The sequence below is a fragment of the Neopsephotus bourkii genome, unplaced genomic scaffold, assembly GCF_033783945.1.
Source record: "Neopsephotus bourkii isolate Nb327-2 ecotype Australia unplaced genomic scaffold, CSIRO-AGI_Nbou_v1 NB_1760, whole genome shotgun sequence".
Classification (NCBI taxonomy): Eukaryota; Metazoa; Chordata; class Aves; order Psittaciformes; family Psittacidae; genus Neopsephotus; species Neopsephotus bourkii.
The window spans coordinates 2,893,106-2,907,336 of NW_026902234.1; the positions used below are offsets into that span (position 1 = coordinate 2,893,106).

Sequence of the window (14,231 nt, forward strand, 5' to 3'; positions counted from 1 at the left end):
TCTAGTAAGAAATTGCTCCCTTCTATCACCCAGATTCACTAAGGAAAATACCAACCACCACAAGCAGGATACTGTGAAGCCCCCCTTACTCACTGTTAAAAATGTGACTATGTATGTATTGCAGCTGCTCTAGGAAGGCAGTTACTAGCAAAAAGATAAATATACTCTGGTTTACAATCTATCGCAAAGGTTTCTTAGTGGGTGTGTATATTTCTTACAATAGGGAATAAGCAGTTGTGTTGGATGCAACTTTCTTTCCTAGGTTGGCTGTATTACTTACAGGTTAGTCTCTGCACGACTACCAGCATTTTGCGGTAGTCATGCAAGCATAGATTCAGGCTGAAGTAGTATTAAGAGAAGCCACACTGAGCAAAAGTATTACCTTTCCCCAACAATGTGAACTCCACAATCAAAAGCAGTACCTCAAGATGTTGGCCAAGTCTGGTCACATTAAACACTGGTAGCAACCAAGTTTTAGACTCCCATAAACCGTCAAGCTAACCTAGCTAGCAGGTTACAGAAAAAGCAAGGGGACAAGGCAGTGCTGCTAAAGCAACTTTGGTTGTGATCCTTTCCACTGCAGCCCACCAAAATCACTGATGTCAGAGAAGTTCCACTGCAACAGGCACAAGACAGACACAAAGATACCAGACCTAAAAACTGCCCACATGAATAGCTGGGATATATACCTCTTCTGCTCAATTCACCTGGGATAATGTGTTCATTACCTGCATAGGACTCTCTGTAACTATTCCATACCTACACTCCTGACTGGCTTTAATGAAATTCCACTCCTATTTTTAATATCAATCAGATGGATGCCAATTTGTCAGTTTCGGAAATGAAGCTTGAAGAGTATTTTAGAAAAAGACTAAAGCAATGTTTCTGTGCTGGTGTTAAAAAGAAAAAGGAAACTCCTACTTCCTTTAATTTCAGCTCCTGGGAGATCTGCAACAGAATTTCCAAAGGAAATCATGCTTCCCTCCTGTTTAACAGAAAAGAAAAAACCACAAACCAACAAAAAAAAACCTTTCTTCTGCAAACAAACTGGCATAAGTTGCTATATGTACTTTCTACTTTAGCATCCCACACGAGCTCCTCCCTTCCTCTGCCTCCACTATTCCCAGCTTGTAGTCCATTTAACTTTTTTGGTTGGCTGGTCTTAATTCATATCAGTGGGAAATCAGCACGTAACTATGAAAATCAGAACATGCAGCCAGAGGACTGCAATTAACATTTATGTTTTTAAAGGGAATATTTGCATAACCACTGTCAGGGAGGGAATTAATATCTATACCTATCTGTGTATCTCCTGTCTTCCTTGCCCTGTTTCCTCCATAGTTCTGCAAGACACTTCTTCCAGGAGAAGGAGGAGAACCACCTCCTGGATTTTCCACCACTGGCTGAGGTTTTTTGATATAGTCTCAGGTTTTCTTATGCTTGTTATTAAGTGTAGATATTTTTCAGCACTTACAACTATCAAGGCTGAGAAACAGCATGGGACTTCTAATTTTATGAAAGCAGCCAGAGGAGAAGAAAAGACAACAGCTTTATTTTACAGCCCACATAATTTTCCTTCCAAATGAGAGAAAACGTCATGCCTAACACAAAACAGTAGCTCTAACCATCATTACTTAAATATGAGTGAATATTCAGCAAACTATGAAGCTACTTAAGTATCTCAAAAGTTAAAGTCCTCTTGGAGGTCCTCCCTTGTCAATTTAAATCAGTGTACCAGAAGAAGCCATCCTCATACAGTGAAAAGATCCTATAGTTACACCACCACCCTAGGATGAACTGAAAGCTGTAAATTTTTTCAACTACTTCCTCATCACTAAACTAAAATATGTTTTACATGGGAAAAAAAAGATGATATACAGGACTAGTTTCAGATTGCTCTGAAAACTACATAGTTTAGACAATCTCAAAGGGTTAAGCTGCATCAGATTTTCACAATACATACTCCATATGTTTCCTCACCACTTCAAGTAACCAAACGCCTTCTAAAAATGATGCAAGACACTGCCAACCACTGTCTTTCACCAAGAACAAAGTAACACACGCTTTACACACACACACAAAAAAAGTGTGTAGAGTTGTTAAGAATCAGAGTAAAACTTTAAAAGGGAAAGCAAATTAATGAGGTTAATGAATGCTTTGCTGAGGAATTTCATAGTACCACACCTTCCCTAATTCAGTAAAGTTATTTACCTTCCTTTTCATGCTGGTAACAGGCATCAGGAAGTTTGCTGACCTAAGAAGAGTATGCTCTGTGGTGCTCAAGAGCCTTACTTATGCTCTTCCTGGAACATTATTTACTCAAACCACTAGTCACATTAAAGATCAAAGAATCAAGACTATGCTCTCTACATTGCATGCAACAGCTTTGATATAATTTTTGTGACTGGTGTAATAGGTATACCGTGCCGTTTTGTATTGCTTAGATCTTCCTAAGAGAAGTGCCTTAAGGATAAAAAAACCACTGCAGTGCAGTGGTGCTCAAATGAGGTGGTGAAGACCTGTGCCCCCAAGCAGGTCTGTACTACCAGAAAGCATTATTTAGTCAAAGGAGGTAGAGTTAAGCATAAAGTTAGCACTTGCATAAGAGCACAGTCTTTGAAGCCATTCAAGGACAACTTACACCGAACTGTGAATTCACAGTGACTGCAGATCCTTTAAAAGTGGTCCTTCTGTGCACCAAAGTTATTTTGGCAGGATTTGATTTCTAACATCTACTTCCTTTGTGCTAACCATAGCACATTTTTAACTCCTAGCAAGCAGTCTCACCCACTACTCTTGCACATGGATCACACAGGAGAGGCCTTTCCCAGGTGTATTCAGTGCGTGTACTGCTTCCTCAGAACTCAAGTGCTTCTAGACATTGCACGGGGTCCAGAAAGTGGCAAAGAATTACAGCTGATTTTGAAAACTCTTTCCAAAGGCCAGAGGTATTTCAGTGAACCTTCTTCAAACTCAGTTTTAAAAGCACAACCACATAACTGGCCATTTCATTTAAAGAGCAGCATCTGCTCTGTGAAAAGTTATTTACATAATCAGACCATTAGGTAAGCTAAAGCCATACTGTTTCCAGTGATGGCACTTCAGACAGAGTATTGCCTTCAGCTCCTGACAACTTTTCAGGACATCCTTAAGATGTTCCTGCAGAACAGTGCTTTACACAATTTTTAGCACTTTAAACTAGTATCAAAGTCTGTATCATTTTCAAGTATCTAAATCCTATCCTGCATAGACTGGAACAAGGTGTATTTACCAGAAGACATGATCTACAAAAACATTACATAATCCCAGTCTTATTGCTATTCTACTAACAATTCTGCATTTTAAGTGACAACTGCCCAAGTTCTTAGTTTCTCAACTAAAATTAATCACTTGAACACGATTAGGGTTGTTAGAAACAAGGCACTATGCTTCTGCTTTTAAAAAGCAAAATTTATCCTACTTATCACTGAGAAGCCAGCCATTTGGGAGTTTGCTTTTTCTTTTGAAAACTTAAAATAGTATTTCTTTCCAAGTGTTGATTTACTTTGCTGTCCCAAAGAGTGACAAATGGACAGCACTACAGGACTCTAGTGCATGCCATATAAATGTAACAAATAACAAAAGGTAATGGGCAGAGTATGTGACATCCCATAGCCTCCATCATGCAAGGCTTACTAAATACAAAATTATATCAAGCTGGAAAAAAACAATCTTAATAAACACATACCATCAGTTTCTGAATCTTTTCTATTGGTCCAGGAATGTCCCTGAAAACATGGTACAAAATGAACTCAAATCTGTTTTCGTTTTGTACAACCTGTGCAATTTAATAAAATGATAAATATAAGATGAAAAGTAAAATAAACCCCCCCATTATTTTATGTATAAATTTCTCCTGACGCAACATTTTAAGTTATCCAGACTGCAGTCTCATAACTGTAATTTATGATTAACACACTATTGATGTCTTGTGACACTGATTTTTATTTAACAAATTACCATCCTAACACTCACCAGCAAGACATGAAAGAAGATAAATGCAGAACTTTCATACTACCATTAAGTATTGATTCTAAGCATTCAAATAGGAAAGAACAAAAAGTGTTATAGAGCAGTCTGACCAACAAAAGCTTTAATTGTGTAAGTGCTGTAACTATTAGTGCTCTCCAAATCGCAGATTCCTGTTAATTTCTTTTAGCAAAGACTTTTCCTGGTGTTATGCTTTGATAAAAGAGAACAAGATTTGTAAATCACATATCAAGAAAGAAAGAAGAAAAAAAAAAGACATTTCATAAACATGTATCTTTGCTGAAGTGAAAACAAAGTTCATGTGAGGTTCTTCAGCAAGAAATAAATCAGTAACATAAAGCGAAACTACGGAATGTGACATTAGGCAAAATGAAGAAAATACTACTTACAGTGCTATTCAGATACCCTTTTCTTGTCAGTCCTTGGCACATCTACACTTTTGTTTTCCAATGAAAAGATCTATATATTACCACAACCTTGAGAACCTGACATTTTTCCTGCTGCTTACACTCAGAAGGCTAGCCTACCAACCAACTGCTACAGCAGAGATCACACCACAAAGCATCTGTTTCTCCTGCAAGTGCCCAATGGAGAAAGAAAAAAACCAAACCCAACAATAATTCAATATGCTACAGAACTCATCTGCTTCTTTTATACTTAAATAAGGGTCACAAGTGGCCTATGCTACAACAGACAATATTTCTGGAGAAATTCAGCTTCTTCTTATTGGACCTGAGGCACAGCAGAACAGTCAGAATAAACCATGTAGCAAGCTCACTGAAGACAGAATGTGTTTTAAAATTACTTGATCTTAGAAGGACACAGTCTATTATTTTTCAAAAGATCAGATGTTTATAAACAAAAAACACACAAAAAAACCCAAATCCCTTTCTTCTCCTAGAGACTACTCCTGAACAAGTTTATTTGCTTTATTAATGGACAAAACCAAAACATCTTACTTGCAGTTAACAGGCCTGACCCTCTGAAAAAATGAATTTACAAGGCTCACATGGAGTGTGGTGAGATAAACTAAGATATTTAAGAAGGTAAAAGTATATTACACAGAAAAGCTACTTTATTATTTAATGAGATTGCTCATGTTGTTATAATAGGTACATTTCCCACTACCTGGTCAATTTTCTTATTGCTTTATTTCTTATATCATGCTCTGACAAGAAATATTTTATATGTCAGTCAAAGACAGCAAAAAAAAGTCTTTCCACAATCTTGACTGGCAGTTTGCCACTGCCATCACTGAATCATCAGGGAAGAGAAAGCAGCACCAAAAATAACATCCTCCAGCCGGGTCTGTTGGCCATATGTTACACGGAAATAAAATAAAAATAAAAAATAATAAAGAAAGGAAAACAACAACCAGAGAACATGTTTTGGGTTTCTCTTTGAGGGTTGTATTTTTTTTTTCTCCAGAAGCCAGGAAAAAAATTAAAAAAAAAAAAAAAGAACAATAAAAAAAACCGCACCAAATTACAACTATTTCGCCTTGACCAACCCCTTCCTCCAGGGGCAGCATCTGATTTTCTTCAGGTATATTTTTGTTTTTCATTTTTAAAATCACAATGGCTCCAAGCTAATTATCCTGAATCTATTAGTGGATGTTTATTCCTTGCCAAGGCAATATTTTTTGGAGCAGAGCTAGTCAACAAACAATTTACAGATTGCTAACATATAGCAGCAGTACCATAGAGGCTCATGAAGGTCAATTTGGTTTTGGAGCCTTTTACTTACCTTTCCCATTTTGCCATGCAGTATACCAGGACAAACTGAGGAAAGTAGTGATGAAAACTAACACGGTGGCCACAGTTCCATTTCGGAGCCTCATCTCATTTCAGCATCACACTTGTTTATGTTCTGTTAGCGATGAGGACCTATCTGTTGGGCTTGCTGCAATGAAGTCAGCTGAAGTCCACCAGCAGCAGCTGGCCAAAGCAACACAAAATGTAGCTCTCACATGTCAGAGGTATCGTAAATCAATCCATTCCAAACTGTTGTAAGCCTTCTTATCGTTCTCATGAATTAAACTTGTCTTTCTTCTTCCAGTCCTGTTTAAAGGAAATAAAATTTTAACAGATTATGCCAAAAATATTGACAAGAGTCCCCATGTACCAAAATACAGTAAAGAAATACTACTACACTCTCATTACTGTGCCTTGCATGCACCTCCCCCGCACTGCCTCAGTCTTGGCTCAGAGAATAGAACTTGTTAGATTGATTTGTCCTCTTTCTGTAAAGACTGCTTGTATCTGGAAGAGCTGTATTTCACATGAATTTGCTCAGCAAAGGACAAACATACACATCACCAACATCACAAGTTTATCATAAAGTCAAGGCGCGATCATATGCCACCTGGCAAATAATGAATTGATACAAGAGTTGTTTTCAGGAAGCCAGCAACTCAAGGCCCCACTGCTAAGCCCTCATGTCGACAAAACTGCTCTGAAATCAGTGTAGCCTAATGGAACTGCAGCAGCAGAACTGCCCCCAGCAAACTGAGGGACCAGAGCCTGAGTAAACAGCCTTTACAAACCTACATCACTCATCTTTCTCTGCTCAGTGTGAGCGTGTTTGATCCATCCACAACCATTTTTTCCCTAGCTTAACTACATCTATGCACAGACTAGTCACACACTCAGAGTGCTCAATCTATATCAACTGGCAAAAACCCAAAAGCCCCACAAAACACCACGGTATGACCATATCACTCCTCTATCTCTGCCACACAGGCACAAGAACAAAACACAGAAATTACCTACAGTTCAGTTTCATCCCAGAGGAAGGTTTCATATCCTGGGATAGAAAATCCTCAACTGCCAAACACAGCCAGCAGCTAACCACACTGTCCTAACTGCACAAGACAAAGAATAAGGAAATAAATTTAAGAAGGGGCGTGTGTAGATTTGTTTTTAAAGCACTGCTTCATCCCTTACAGTAGTTCAAACATTAACATTTAATGTTCTTTTAAGGCACTACCAGATTTTACCCCACTATAAACTGTATTTGATACAAATAATGCTACCTAGCAATAAATAACTTGCTCCGAATCTTCCTTGGAAGCAATCTCTGTCATTGTCTTGCCTGGGTGCATTTATAACAACAGAGAAAAATATATTTTGCATTATCCTTATGGTACCAAGAGATTCCAGTCAAATCTGAACTACCCTGCCCAAGCTTGTATCACAGCATATGCTACCTTTACCAAGGAGCTTGCAAAACAAGATATAACCAACAGGCATGATCAAGAAATTAACAGAAAAAAACAACGAAGTTCCAGAACTACAGGCTCTTGTGTTCAAACTGTGGTCATGACATCCAGGTTACAGAAAACATTTATCTTCAGACTATGATTACCTCCCGTATAATGCTACTAACAAGCTTTGTTTTGAGGAACTTTACATACAGATTGGCTTGTGGCTTTAAACATTAACTCAGAAATCACATAGCACCTATGAGGAAGGAAACAAATGTAAGAACACAGGAAGCAGACAAAGACAGTGGCAAAATTCAGTAAGAAACAAAATAATGAGCAGGAACAGAAAGAACTGTGAAAAGCCTTATGATACAAGAAACCTGAATTCAATGGAATGAAAGATAAAGACAACTGAGAGACCTATAGAAAGTCAACACAGAGAGTATGGCATGCCAGAAGTATCATCAGCACCAGCACTTTGAATAGGTGATGGACACGATAAAAAGCCAGAAGAGTAGTAAAAGTAATCCGGTGATAAAAGTCTGGGTGAACTGTAGCAAGGAAAGGGAAAGATCTCAAAACCCCATGGTTTTATAAGGCCTGTCTACACAAATTTGTAAAGTTCAGGTGATTCCCAGACTACCAGAATAAACAGCTAGGATACCACTCAGGTCAGTGACACTAACAGCTAAAGTGTCTCTGAAGCAAGGATAACTAAACCTTAATCGACCTTTACCATTATTCTAGCAGCAGTCAGATCTCTCTGGAGCAGGTCAGGTGTGCATGAAATACCAGTCTGCAAGTAGACAGCTTATCCCACTGGGGCAAACAGACAGCTGGTCTGACATGAAAACAAGAGAGGGCAATCAGGAGAGCAAAAAAATCATCTGATAATGCCAGGAAAATGAACCGCCTGCTTCACTAGAAAATGCGGGCATCATTTTTACATTTGCTGCAATAAAATCAGGATGTTGTGATCAAGGCTTCTCACTGTGCAGTTTGAATCCATAAAAAAAAAAAAAATACAGCATGAAAGAATTCAGAGGGAAAAAAAAAAGGAAAAAGTAGCAACATGATTCAATTAGCAGCAAGTATGCACAAATTGTGTCAAATTAATAATTATCATGGGTTTGAGTTGGCTGGTTCTGCTTTTATCTTTCTCTTCTGGTCCTGTAACCACCCCTCTTAGCACAGGCACCAGCAGCTCAGCTACAGCTCAGCAATACTTAGACGATTATTCAAGCATTACACTGTATCAAACTGCATACATCAAGGCCATGTATGAACCAGAAGCGCTCCAGCTTTTAAAAATGCAGATAGTTAAACCAGAAGAAACCCATGTGTAGATGGACAGAAATTATTTAACCCCCAGGTGGTCACTTTAGATTTGTTCAATAATTTATCACACAAACGAAACAAATTTAACTGTGGGGTAATCCAGTTTGAGCTAATGTTATGGCAGGGAATAAGTAGACAGACGCCTATGAAACTTCCAGCGCCGTTGTGACCTGAACCTTTTCCCCTGCAGACTGACAGGAGCAGTCCTGGTGGATGCTGACGGCAACGGATACCCAAAGTACCTGGCACCCCTCAGGTGCTGAGGGGCATTCCACTGAGGATTCAGAAGAATCACATCTTAAATAAACCAAGAAGTTTCTGTATGTACCCAGACACTCCCAAAACACATACAAAGTATATTTCCAACCGCAAATCAGAAAAAACGGTACACTTCAATGCCCCGGCAAAGGCTCTTCACACAACTGCTGAAGGGTTGGATGGTGCAGGATCAGGGCATGAAGCGAGCCAGACTTCTGAGGGGATGAGGCCAGATCCCATCCTGCCGGGAGGTGCTAAAGTACCTACCGCGGCAGCGGCATTACGTTTAAAAGGTTGTTCTTCAAGGCATGAGAGAACGCTTAAGAGACAAGAAAGAAAAGGTTGGTGGAGATCCGCTAAACAGGGGACTTTCCACCTTACTTCCACTGAAACGCTTCAGCACCCCCCCCCCCCCCCCCCCGTCACCCGCTGCCGTTAACGGCCGTCCCCTCCGGCTAGCCGGCGCCCTGCCATTTCGCAGCCGAAACGCCCTAAGCCCGAGGAACGGGGATCCACTGCCTCCGCCAAAACCGTCCCGAGTTAGCCGGGACCTTCCCCTGTGTCTTACCGCCCCGGCCCTGGCTATTTAGCCTGAGAAGCGAAATACCAAGCGGGGAGATAACGCACCGGCCGCGCCGGCTCTGCCAGGCAGCAGAGGGCGAGAGCTGAGGGAGACGGAGAGGAGGGAGAGCGCCGGTCCGCGGAGCTGCCTAGCGCATCGGAGCGTGGTGGCGGGGGGAAGGAAGAGGGATGGGAAACTGCAAACTCTGCCGAACCCCCTCGGGCTCCCTCTCCCGGGAAGCGAAGGAGGAAGGATAGAAAGACGGGTCCCCCAGAGCGCACCAGAGAGGGAGGGAGAGCAGCGCCGCTCCGACCCTTCAACCGCCGGCGCGCACCCCAAGCATAGGGCGAAGGGAGGGGGCGGCAGCAAGTCCTGCGAAGGACCCGCAAGCGCTCCCTACACCACCACCGCCACCAGGCAGGTGCATGGGAGCGCAGAAGGATGCATACACGCAGATGGCGGAGCAGGACAGCCCCCAGCCTCCCGCCCGTCCTCCCTCCGGCGACACCGCAAAGACCCGCGGCGCTAGGAGGGAAACAGCCTCCGCCGCACACCCGCTCCAGAAGGTGCGGAGAAACACCCGGCTCTGACCCCCACAAGCACCCGAGCCGGCTGCAGCTGCCGGCTCTGAACCGGGTCCGAAGGCGGCAGCGGGGGAGCGGAACCCACTGACCGCCGCTGCCATCCTCACCTGTGCGTGCGCTCCGGCAGGGGGAGCCGCGGGCGGCGGCGGGCGACTGTGTCGGCTCGCGCGGGGCTCTCACTCCCCTCACCCGGCCCGGCCCCCCCCCCCTCCCCTTCGTCGTCAGCAACGCACCCAACTCGCGCAACCGCACCCCCCACCCCCGAGCGCCGTGGAACGGCACGGAGCTACGCCCCGCCCACCGGCCCCGCGGGCAGCCTATGGGCGGCCGCGTCGGAGAGGGAGACTCATTGGCTGAGAGTCCTGTCGCTCTGTTCGGCCGCAGCTATAAATGGCTCGGTCTCGCGAGGCCTCCCTCAGTAGCTGTGGTGGGAGCTGGAGAGTGAGGGTGTTGTCAGTGCTCGTGGAAATCATAGCATCAACAAGCCTGGAAAAGATCTTTAAGATCGTCAAGTCCAACCTTCATCCAAGGACTGCCAAGTCCATCACTAAACCATGTCACTGAGGGCCTCATCTAAATGGGTTTTTGAATGCTTCCAGGAGCAGTGATTCCACCAGGCAGCCTGTTCCAGTGCCTGATTGCTCTCTGTGAAGAATTTTTCTCTAATATCCAGTCTAAACCTCCTCTGGCACAGCTACAGGCTGTTAGCTCTTGTCCTATTCCTTGTTATTTACGAGGAGAGACCTACCCCCACCTCACTACAACCTCTTTTCAGGTAGCTGCAGGGAGCCGTAAGGGACTTTGTGCGCCTTCTCCAGACTAAACACCCCCAGTTCCCTCAGCCATTCCTCATAAGACTTGTGCTTCATTCACTCCCTTCACCAGCTTTGTTGCCCTTTTCTGGCTCATCAACTCAGTATCTCTCTTAAAGTGAGGGGCCCAGAACTGAACACGGGATTCTAGGTGTTTTGACACAGTGTGTCTACTTATTAGGATGTACTTTTAGGGGGTTATTGTTCTGGAAGACTCCTAAGAAAGGCTTAGCTGTCTCAGCACTTGGTTACTTGTTTCCTCATGGTAAACTGCAGGAGGTCCATCCTGAACTAGTCCCTTTCTAGCCTGATGCGTAAGGATTATGTCTATCCTCCTGTAAAGAAGTTGAACTTGGCAGAAGATTTCTCAGTCTGCCTCTCAGTGCCAAGCAAATCACATGTATTGGTGCCCCATGTGATGTATGAGTTCACCAGTGACATGAAGTCACAGCCATGAATTGTACTGTTGAGTTCATACTGTGCTAATTATGTACAGCTTGTTAACAAGAACTGTTTCAGTTAAAGAGCAGCTTGTTGCTTCACACTGGTTAAATGAACCCTCTGTCCTTTGTACCACTCACGAGTTGCAATGCCATGTGTGCTGGCCAAGAGGCTGTTAAAACAGGTACAGCTTCAGAGGTGTGAAAGCGAGCTGGCTTTCCTCCAGAGGGTCATTACTACTGCGTTGGGCAATCACTGAAAGAAAGCCAGTGACAGCTTTACTCTATGGGCTCAAGATTTAGGGTTGTGGTGTTTCTATTCTGTAAATAATCCCCTACCTTCAGTGGTTGGTTTCATGTGTTCCAGGAATTTCATGCATGTTTGGGGGGATCTGAAAGCTCCCATTAAAATCAGTCAAACAGCAACTCAGCTTAGGTTAGGATCCAGTCTACCTCAAAAGATCGATGCTTTTACCATATAGTGCTGATTAGCAGTCTTCAATCCTTTTGACTGACTTGATTGCTTCCCCTTTTTTTACTCATCTCTCACCTAATTTCAACAGCCTATAGCACACATTTTTACTCTCAGTTAAGGCTTTTACTGTAGATATAGTGGAATAGTTCCCTACTAGAACTCTAGAAACTGAGGAAAAATCTTGCTAGTTGTTCTGTCTGAAGAGTGACCTTTAGCAAGTCTCCATAGCTTATTTTTATTTAATGCTTAAGCATGTTACAATATTTTTACACATTAGGTTACCTGCACAGAAGCCTTCAGTGATTTTTGTGGCTTTCTTAAAGCTTGCAAAGAGGGGCTGCTGGTAACTCAGGCAGAGCACAAAAAAAGGAGTTTGCAAGGTCTTGACACACAGGCTGTTCTGTGGTTTTATTTGTTGAGCAGTGACAATTTGTTATGAAAATGTGCTTCAATCTTCCCTTTTGTAAGGAACTGGAATAAAGTGGATTTTTTACTGAGAAACAGATTTAGCACAATAACTTTCAGACAAAAATTAGTGCATGCATGTCCTCACGTGCAAACACACACACGCACCTACAGCAGAATTTTCTATTGAGATCCCAACAAGCCAAAGACATTAGAGCCACCATTGTTTACCTCTAATAGATGAGTATTGCTTAGGGATATGAATTTTTGCATTTCTGTGCTGGAAAAGTATGAACTGGTGGAGACATTTTCACATTAAAATCCTTTTGTCAAGAGAGCTTAGTCTTTTGAAGGGAAGGCTCTGTTGCAACATGAGTTTAATGACAGTCATTTCACAAGAACTGTCTGAGCCTTTCCTACTTTTTGTTCTTTCACTGACTGGACCTTGACAGTATCCAATTAACTATTAACTTCCCTGAACAATAGGGTACGCATAACATGTTTGTTTCTCAGTTCCTCTGACATCTTCCCCTGAAGTTAGTTTCCTGAGAAGGAAGGCAAAGTTCAAAATAGAAAAAATAAATATTCAACATTGCCCTCATCTGACCTGCTACAGCAATAATCAAATGCCTCCTGGCATATTCCGCTACTTTATGCGTGGAAAAAGTACACGGAGAAGGAAGATGCAGCTGCCAGAGGAAAGGAGCTGAGGATTTTTGGCTGACACTAAAACTTTGCTTACATTTTAGCGTAAGGTGAGGGTGGCAGTTCTATTTTAGGCCTGAACAATATTTAATGCCTGCAAATTTCTGAGTTCTTTCTTTCTGCCCAGTTACTCTTTCATCCTATAGCCACTGCTGTTCAGCTGGAGTATCAGTTTGAAACTGGAGAAGATTAAGCACTTCCAAAGTGTTTGCGAGTGTTTAAATGCAAGTGTTAAGGTGCAAATACTATAACAACCATAATGGGGGAGATGTGGGAGAGGAAATTGTTTTAAAAATACGGGAAGTTTAAATCCTTGGCATTCTAGCTTGGGTTGCTGAAATAGAAAGACCAAGGAGCTTGTTAGTCTATACCAGTAGGAAAAAAAAACAAAACAAAACCGAAAACAATGCAAGAGAGAAAAGCATAATCATATTTTGACAGAGAAGTTTTCATGTTGGGAAATTTTTGATAAGGTATTACCTGCATGTCAGAGTAAAGACAAAGTGGCAAAAGATGCTCCAGGCCTGCTGTAATTTCCCACATGCTTCAGTGACTGTTCCCAGCACACCTGGGCAGATGACTTCTATAAGGCTGTGCGATTGTTGCCATTCATCAGATTTGGAGCTCTTTTTACCCAGCCACTTCTCCCGTCTCATTCAGAAGCATAACAGTGTTGTCCTTGCCTTTCACCATGCTCATGTTCTGGCTTTCCCAGGCACTAGGAAAGATGCAAAAAGGGTAGAGGTGCTTGGCAGTGGCAGCAAAAGTCTCAACAGTTGAAAAATACCTGTCTGAGAGTTGCCTGTCTCTCCTGACTGAAAACTGAGTTCTCTTTCAGAGATTTATTCCCAGCCTGCCACTAACCTTGTTTTTTAACAGAGCAAATACCTTGGGACTCTCAGTGCTTCCACCTCTACTTCTCCTCGGTTTTACTTTTCCATGACCAAATCCTTTTTGTTCTAGCTAGCTGAGCACCTCACTCAGTGAAGCTGTATTTCTGCTGTAAAGGGAAGGGAAAAGCAAAAGGGATAGGAAGGAAAAAAGAAGGGGAAAGGTAAGGGGAGCTTTCCCATCCCCTCTCTATGACTAGATAAAATGGTGTATACATAAAAATACAGGTTTTCTCATCTCACAGACAGGTTTGATGCTTATACAAATCCAGATCTCATTATGGCTTTATAGACACAAACTTAAACAAATGAATGCTTCAGTGGCTGAGCTAGTTTGCAATAGACAGGTTTTGGTTTGTGGTGTTATAAACTTATTTTAGACATGAAGCTGCTAGATGTACAGTTCATGTATTAATGTGTGGCTTATGTAGCACCTATTGTAGTGCTAATGCTCTACAAGTGATAGGATATAGAAAATTACATGAAAATATGATTGTAAATACAAATGCTTAGTAGCCAAAAGATACC

General features: G+C 42.2%; 1 protein-coding gene across 2 annotated transcripts in view; it reads right to left on the reverse strand.

Annotated features, from left to right (window-relative positions):
* Window positions 1–10,301, reverse strand: part of MGAT4A (alpha-1,3-mannosyl-glycoprotein 4-beta-N-acetylglucosaminyltransferase A) — a 79,871-nt gene extending 69,570 nt beyond the window's left edge. The window contains exons 1-2 of one of the 2 annotated variants that reach the window (XM_061377927.1): window positions 10,084–10,204; window positions 5,776–6,089 (exon numbers count right to left, since the gene is read on the reverse strand). In XM_061377927.1, coding sequence (XP_061233911.1) covers window positions 5,776–5,869 — 94 coding nt within the window. In that variant the 5' untranslated portion in view covers window positions 5,870–6,089; window positions 10,084–10,204. Of the gene's footprint in view, window positions 1–5,775; window positions 6,090–10,083 lie in introns of both variants that reach the window. The other variant, XM_061377928.1, reaches the window with a different exon arrangement.
* Window positions 10,302–14,231: the final 3,930 nt, after the last annotated feature.